Here is a 7,917-nt window from a genome sequence, read left to right on the forward strand (position 1 = left end):
GGAGAGGAGGCGCGGCCAAATCAGTTGCTGTGTGGCAGCTGCCCTAGGAGGGGGGAGGCTCGTCCGGTTATTTTCTCTCCGGTTTGTCAGAAAAGGTGACGGACGAGAGGGTGGCGGAAAGCTCTCGACTTCACGTCAAGGGATCGAACGGCCGTTGCCTTCAGTCGTCGGGTAAGTCGAATCGATGGTTCCGTCCAAGAAGTATAACATGAAAGTGGTCACGTGTCATGGGAATTGTTGCCCAATACGGACACCTGCTGGATTGTACATAGCATTGCAAGCAACTTCAACATCGACCTCTTCTAGCTTATATGCAGTTAGATCGTTTTTTGGGGGGGAGGGACCTTGCCCCTAACCTTAAACCTTAACCCCCTCACCCTGAAAATGTCGATTATTGTTTTCCAAAGTAAATCGATCTAAATAGCGGTCAATTAATTTGATAGATTGGTTGACTCGTTGATTAAAGGGATACTTTGCATCTGCATTGTAGCAGTAAAATGAGAATATCTTGTCCGAGTAACTTCATAACAATATTTTTCATGCCCATTTAATAACAAAACTATTATTAAAATGTATAGTTGGCTGCCACGTCATTAAACACGTCACAAGATAACTGTCACGTTGAATAAACGTTGTACCTACGAGACTGCACAATGATGCTGCTTCACTGACTGGAATGTATCTATTCACCCGTGCCAATCCCATGACATAAAACTTGCGAGTGAGATTTCACCTTTGACGTGAAAGATGACGCGCCGGATAGCATTATGACGGCACAAAATACACTTGGGCAAGACACAAGTAGACCGGGAAGTGCGCGGCAGACGGCACCGCGTCTGCCATGTTGTCCACTTGCGACACATGCGCGGTCAATGATGTCATGAAAATGTCCTCCTGCTGCCGCTTTGGTCCTCGTGGCTCAGTGGGGTCATTTCCAAGCGCGGACTCTGGCTCGCATCGTGGACACAACCACCACCACAACGCCGGCCGCCTCTTGTGCCTGCTGGGATTAGCGGAGGGTTGAGACAAAGCTTCCTCGTGATGTACTATTTTCTCATTAGATTGTACACATTTACATCGATCTATGCATACAACTAATACAATTATAGTTAGTCATTTTATCATTGAATTGACCAATTCAATAAAATTAACTCTAAATGGTTAGATGTCAGTGATAAGCGGCCAAGTGTGTGTGTGTGTGTTCTCAACTCAAATGAAGAATTGAAGTCGCGCGGTGATGACGCAAGCGCGCCTCCTTCCTGGCGGCGTTAGGCCTCGTATCCGGTCGAGCGCCGCCGCTGGTTCCAGATGTCGACTCGGTGTTCGGGTCGGCAGAAAAGACGCGACGAGTGCGCCAGACGCTCGCGCTGTTCGGCCGACGGCGCGTCGCCGTGAAGACCGCACGAGAGCTGACACCCTGCCGACCTGGCGGTGGAACAATCGCAAAAAGCACGTCTCAAATCAACTCGCCGCACTCCGGCGACAGATTCAAACCGTTTTTCACGTTCTATCGGGATGCGTGTCATGTTTTAAATGTGATAAATTTCATATTATAAGGTATAAAGTTATAAATATAAATATAATAAAGTTATAAGGTATAAAGTTGACGTTAGAATGTGATAAATTTCGCCTCTTTGGGCAGAGGAAACGGAGCAGTTCGTTACGGTTCCAGTGGGGGGCGCTGGTTGGTTTTGTCTTCATTTTCAATCTGAAATGTTTTCTAACTTATTCTTTTTTTTTCGTAACAAAGTGTAGGTAGATGCTTAGATCATCAGCAGTTCTTAGAAAATTAACAGGAAATGACAAGAAATAGGAAGATTATCTCATCACCAGACGGATTCAAAAGTCAATTTTCGCTGTTGCGGCGACCTGCTCTTGGTGATCCTGCGAGGTTTGTCGCGGTCGGTTGCCGGCGTCTGCCGTCCCTGAGAAGACGAGACGCCCGTGAGACTCGCTAGGCAGACCGGGAGGGGCGTGACGACACTTGTTGGGGCCTCGAGGACCTGGTAGTCCTCCAGGAGGGTCTCGGCCAGCGCGATGCGTCTCAGCAGGTTCTCGATGAACAACTGGATTCGGACCTTGCCGCTGGTCTCCTGGCGCGCGGCCATTTCCAAAAACTTCTGGATGCTTAGGACCTGCCTGTGAGAACGAGCAGCACAAAAAATGAGATTTTTTTACAGATTTATTTGACGAAGCGATTGGAAAAAAAAAACTGACAATTGGCAACAACTTAACATTATTATTTTTTTTTGTTTTCACCTTTCACGTCGCTCAAGCTCGCTTTCCGAGGCGTTGATCTGCTCCTTGAGGGCGGCGATCACCATGACGGCCACGTCCACCTGCCGGCTCAGCGACCGCTCCTTCTCCGCCACTTCTTGCCTCTCGCGGGACAAATGCTGCGAGTGGGCGCGCTCGCACAGCAGCCGCGTGTCGGCCTGCGCCAGCTCCGACCTGACGCGAGCCAGCCGCTGCTGCAGGACGCCGCAGCCGTCGCCGCTACCGCCGCCGCCGCCAATGCCGACCAAGCCTCCGTTACCCGCCGCTGACGAGGACCAAGCATCGTCCGCGTCCGAACAACCGTGATGCTCTGCGAGGAAAGGGGGGGAGGGGCCCAGAAGAAAGAGGTATGAGACGGTGCATGTCGAGATGTCTTCAATGTCATGTCCAGTGGGAGGAGTCTTTGATGTCCTTGAGGTCACGCATGCGGGGGCAAATGAAGCCTCACAGTATTGAAATTCGGGGGCTCTTGTAGGAAATGGTTTCTCGTGATTTTTTGAGTATTTGGAAAAATAGTCTTTGATGTGTAAAAAAAAAAAGATCTATGATGGTCATCACTGGGTCGGTTGGTGGGAGAAGCATCTTGGAAAATGGCTTTGGTTGATGTCATGAGTGTTGGATCATGCGTGCAGTGGAAAAGGGAGTGAAAGGGGGGGGCAGGTCTTGGAGGAGGCCGTGCTTTGTGCAATGGGGGGCTCTTTGAATATTGGAGACGGGAGCATTTGAGCTCTTGCTGTTGCTCTTCTAGCAGCGAAGTGGGAAAGGGGGTCACAAGGTCATTGACGGTCTCACCGAGCAGCGGCGCCGGGCCCGGACGAAAACCGCCGTGACGATCCGGCGGCTTATCCGAGGTCCCGTCCTCCTCGTCCGTCTCGCCGCACTCCTCGTCCTGGTCACCGTCCTGTCGCATGCCCACGCTCCGTGTCCTCCTCCTGGAAATCAGGAAGTGGGCGGCGTCCCTGCCGTCACTGAGCGAGCGCCGCACGCCGCGGACAGCCGGGAGGGCGGCGTCGCGCGGCGGACCCGCCGGGAGCTTCCCGGTGATGCTGAAGCCGTCGTACTCGTGCGGGCACGCGGCGCGGGCGTCCAGGCTGTGGAAGAACGGCGAGCGGGGGCCATCGTGGAAAGAAAGGGAACCTCCAGAGCAAATCTTTTGCTGCATGACTGGCGGATGCTACATGAGTGATTGCGCGCGCACACACACACACACACACACACACACACACATGGGTAATTGGTATTCCAGACAAATATGGCTTCCATCATGTGTGACAAATGTTGAACGAGTTTTCTTTTTTCCCCCAAAAATGTTATTTCATGATTTTTATAAGCTTAAAAACCCCATCCACCGCAAATTCGCAAATCCCATCTGCCCCCCCCCCCCCCGATTTCATCCAATCTTGTGCTTTAAATTGCTCCAATGTGATCGTATCGATGATCCACAAGGGAAATTCACCTGTTCTACTCATAGGATGACACTCATCCTATTAGCAGCGTGTCAAAAACCTGACAAATAGACGAACTGTGACTTCTAGAACATTTAAAAAAAGATTTTGGATGACGTCACGAGGCAGCGCGCGTCATACGGGTCCATTTCGTATCGTTTGCGGTTAACGCTGGCTGGCTAATTAAGATAGCTATGGCAGCTGGCTCCGATCAATCGATTGATCAACTAATCGATTGAGCAGAAAGGGGCGAAAGACGAGAATTGATCGAACAGACGTGCTGGCGCTTACCTAGGTCGCGCGCGCGCCTGTGAAGACGTCCATTCGCGAACGCGCTGGAGAGACGCGCGGCAGTTCTCGTGACGTCACCCGGGAGGACGGACACCAACGAAGTTAGCAGACGGTAATCACGCTTCCGGCTTGCTTTGTTCCTTCAATGTAATGCATTTCCGGTGGGATTCGTTACACTTAATTCCATCGGTGAAAGTTTGGCATTTTGTAACTCATTAACTGGGCCAAAATATATACATTTAGACATTTTGAATATGAGCCAATTCGTTTTTGCTTTGTTTTGTTTTTGGACAAATCCAAAACTGACGAAATGATTCTCTATTGAGATATTTCCTCTCAGCAGAAATGGACAAAATAGCCAAGTAGAGATAAATGATCGATACTTTATTAATCCCCGGGGAAATTACATGTTGGCTTGTGGGAAGATGTGAACAAATGATTGCTTCCATCGGATCGTTTGAAAATGAGGATTCGGCCGAGAGTAAAGTCAAACCCGATGACGGCATCTCCGACGTTCCGGGGGAACAGTCAAGCCTGACCGCAAGTTGGGACATCTTAAGAGGAAGAAAATGCGCACATTTGGCCTGAGGCAAGGAGTTGCGCCATTGAGGGGACGAAGGAACAGGAACAGGAACATGACTGAAGGCCGCCGCTTCTTCTGAGCTTGAATCATTTGGCAGCCGCGGGGTGGAGGCCGTTCCGCAAGCCCATCGTCAGGTGTCACATGGAATGGAGCGCCACCCGCCGTGCTCAATTTTGTTTACATGGCGGGAGGTTAATGGCGTCGTAAAATGACACCACAGAGGTCAACCCGGCAATTAACTGGTTGAGCTGGGTCAAAGATTTCCTTAGAAATTGGATTTGGTTACAGATTCAGACTTAGCCGAAGCGGTCGGATGCTGCGCTAGCGCCCTCTATTGACCCGGCAGCCACCACCGCTAGGCGGAGGAAAACGGATTTTTCATTCTAGGTAGCCGATAAAATGGATTCTCCAACTGAATTTCATCTCGATTCTCTTTAGAGTTAAATCGATTTTCAAACTTGGGCGCTCATCTTTTCGAAATATGAGCTCGCCTCGGGCCAAGTTGGCGCGAGGCCCTCAGAAAAGTTGTCAACTGCTGCCGCGGCGTCCGACTACTTGCAGTGGAGTTCGTAGTCGAGCAAGCGGCCCAATCGGGTTCCGGCCAGATGTTTGCTGAACGCCCGGTCCATCTTGCGGCTCTGCTCCTCGCTGAAATGGTTCCTCCAGTCGCCGATCTCGCCTGCAACGGTCGCACGCGTGACATGATCGCGTCGTCAAAGGCGGTTTTGCACACGCTGGCTCAAAACGAAGAAAACATTAACTTTATGGGTTGTTTCGTACAAAACTTAAGATAAGAAAACCTTTATTTGTCTCGCAATGGAGACATTCATTCATCTTCCGAGCCGCTTGATCCTCACTAGGGTCGCGGGGGGCGCTGGAGCCTATCCCAGCCGTCTTCGGGCAGTAGGCGGGGGACACCCTGAATCGGTTGCCAGCCAATCGCAGGGCACACAGAAACGAACAACCATTCACACTCACACTCACACCTAGGGACAATCTAGAACGTCCAATCAGCCTGCCACGCATGTTTTTGGAATGTGGGATGAAACCGGAGCACCCGGAGAAAACCCACGCAGGCCCGGGGAGAACATGCTAACTCCACACAGGGAGGCCGGAGCTGGAATCGAACCCGGTACCTCTGCACTGTGAAGCCCACGTGCTAACCACTGGACTACCGGGCCGCCCGTGCCTGTTTCATATAAAAGGCTTTATCAAAAAAGGAAATCTCTTTTAGATTTTTTTTTTAATGCCGCCGTAGTGAAATGAATATTCGCCCTTTTCAAACCTGAACATTATATTTGGGGGGGGGGGGGCATTGAAATGCGAGCCAAAAATTTGAAAAGTAACACTAAACGCCGGCCATGCTAAGCTAGGCTAAGCTACCCCCTCCTTTTTTTTTTTTTTTTGGGGCACCTTTCCTGAAGAAGATATTTCCCATGGGGCCGTGCGACATCTGCGAGATCCCCTTCATGGCGGCGAAGGTGCTTCCGTCGGACACCAGCTGCACTTGAGCGTCGCTCATCTCCACGTCCAAAAAGGACGAAATGTGACGGACGCTCTCGGCCAGGTCCTGCGTCACAAGATTAAAAGTTCTGGAAAGTTCTCTTTGGCTCTGCTTGCCGCTCCCGTCGGCTGACCGCGCGTCTTCAAATGTTTGCTACATGAGGAGTTTTGTGTATTCCTTTACTTGCTTGAGTTGCTCGTAGGTGACGATCATCACGTTGGGGTCGGCCATCTTTTGCTCCCAGGCCAAGGCGTGGTCAAAGTACGAGCCCCAGGGAACTGCCACGCGCAACATCAACAACAACCGGCCTTATTCAATTCTGTGTGTGTGTGTGTGTGTGTGTGTGTGTATGTAGTGACTGACCCTCTCCAGAGAGGAAGTTGCCATAGAAGGAGTCCCAGGAGGTTGAGGAGGGGAGCACGGGGTTGCTGTTGCAGAAATGGTAGAAGGACACCAGCGTGTCTTTGGGGTTCCGGAAAATGACCAGAATCTGCAAGACCGCCAACAAAAGGCGTCATCGACGACAAGCCGACCGAGCGATGGCTCACCCGCCGGCGCTCACTTTGCTCTTGTTGGCGTAGAAGGAGGCGGGGATGTTGTCGGGGTGCATGTGGGTGCCCAACAATCTGGGAGAAGCCATTTGGTCCATCACCTGAAGGGGGCGACAGAAGGTGGCCGTCAATGGGGCCGTGCAACCGCCACTTGGCGCCCTCGACCAGGACGGTGGGAAGTAAAGAGGGAGATTTGGGAGCCGAGGATGGCACAGGTCTGGCGCTTTGGGGGGGGGGGGCCCTCTTCAGACTGTTTTCGATGCCCCCCACCCCCCTTCCAACACACCTGATCAACTCAACGGCAAGCTTTAGCAAAAATCTGATAAGGATTCGGATTGAATCAAGTGTGTTGGAGGAGGGAGACGTGGAAAACAGGCCAGACGGGGGCTCTCCAGGCCCCCACTTTCGCTCAGGCCAACGTTTGAAAGCCAAACTGAAAAACCTGAGCGACGTCCGGTCCGAAGAACTCGATGAGCGGCGGCATGATGATGTCGATTGTCCTTCCCGTGGCCTGCGTCAGGATCTGCTTCAGCACGCCCACCATCCAATTGAAACCTGCACACACACACACACACACACACACACACACACACACTCTGAGATGGTTTGGCGCGTGTTCCATTCATTGTCAGCCACCGGAACGGCAAACACAGGTCGAGCGGCATTGTTTGGCGGCAGGTTGTCACGCAATACGGTGACCAAGTGTCTCACACACACACACACACACACACACACACACACACACACACACACACACGTACACACACCATGCTTGTTTGCTGTTTTCCATAATTTGCATGTTTTCTAAACAGAGAAACATGAGGGAAAATGATCGGAGCCCTCACCGCACTTGGGATAAGCCACCAGCAAGACGTCGTCCTCCCTGGCCGTCACGCCCTCCAGGGCGCTCAGGTGCTCCGGCGGGCACATGAGGAGCGGGTAGAGGACACCCCGGTGCCGGTACAGCTTCTCCTCGTCCCTCAGGTCGTGGGCCCGCCGCAGCCTGGACGCCAGCCGTGCCGGCAACTCTGCCACGTTCGCCGACATCTCCTCGACGCAATGGAAACGCTCCGAAAGCACAAAGACTGACTGACGACTCTCTGACTGACCGCGGGGCTTGTGTGTGTGCGTGTGTGTGTGTGCCCGCCTAATTGTGAGCGAGTGTTTTTTTCTTCTTTAATATCGCAGGGACCGCCTCCTCACGCATAGCATGTCAGTGCTCCGAGGGAAAGACCAAAAGAGCAAGTACATTTTTACAAAATTGAA

At 51.9% G+C, this 7,917-nt stretch overlaps 3 protein-coding genes across 7 annotated transcripts in view; all 3 read right to left on the reverse strand.

Annotated features, from left to right (window-relative positions):
* The window catches only part of LOC127610519 (F-box only protein 41-like), a 116,401-nt gene extending 112,295 nt beyond the window's left edge, over positions 1–4,106 (reverse strand). Inside the window, exons 1-7 of one of the 5 annotated variants that reach the window (XM_052080760.1) lie at positions 4,014–4,106; positions 3,070–3,451; positions 2,260–2,587; positions 2,079–2,139; positions 1,870–1,925; positions 1,210–1,425; positions 345–1,003 (exon numbers count right to left, since the gene is read on the reverse strand). In XM_052080760.1, the coding sequence (XP_051936720.1) occupies positions 1,269–1,425; positions 1,870–1,925; positions 2,079–2,139; positions 2,260–2,587; positions 3,070–3,439 (972 nt within the window). In that variant the 5' untranslated portion in view covers positions 3,440–3,451; positions 4,014–4,106 and the 3' untranslated portion in view covers positions 345–1,003; positions 1,210–1,268. Of the gene's footprint in view, positions 1–254; positions 1,004–1,209; positions 1,426–1,869; positions 2,140–2,259; positions 2,588–3,069; positions 3,452–4,013 lie in introns of all 5 variants that reach the window. The other 4 variants (XM_052080759.1, XM_052080757.1, XM_052080758.1 and 1 more) reach the window with 4 other exon arrangements.
* Positions 1–7,846, reverse strand: part of LOC127610524 (sulfotransferase 6B1-like) — a 115,205-nt gene extending 107,359 nt beyond the window's left edge. Inside the window, exon 1 of the mRNA XM_052080765.1 lies at positions 7,687–7,846. Coding sequence (XP_051936725.1) covers positions 7,687–7,698 — 12 coding nt within the window. The 5' untranslated portion in view covers positions 7,699–7,846. The remainder of the gene's footprint in view (positions 1–7,686) is intronic.
* Positions 4,728–7,698, reverse strand: LOC127610523 (sulfotransferase 6B1-like). The gene is made up of 7 exons (XM_052080763.1): positions 7,497–7,698; positions 7,094–7,206; positions 6,663–6,752; positions 6,464–6,590; positions 6,284–6,378; positions 6,010–6,166; positions 4,728–5,275 (listed from the first exon to the last, which is right to left on the reverse strand). The coding sequence occupies exons 1-7, from the start codon at positions 7,696–7,698 to the stop codon at positions 5,148–5,150; spliced, it is 912 nt and encodes a 303-aa protein (XP_051936723.1). The 3' UTR covers positions 4,728–5,147.
* Positions 7,847–7,917: the final 71 nt, after the last annotated feature.

Source organism: Hippocampus zosterae, chromosome 11 (genome assembly GCF_025434085.1).
Source record: "Hippocampus zosterae strain Florida chromosome 11, ASM2543408v3, whole genome shotgun sequence".
NCBI classification, from domain to species: domain Eukaryota; kingdom Metazoa; phylum Chordata; class Actinopteri; order Syngnathiformes; family Syngnathidae; genus Hippocampus; species Hippocampus zosterae.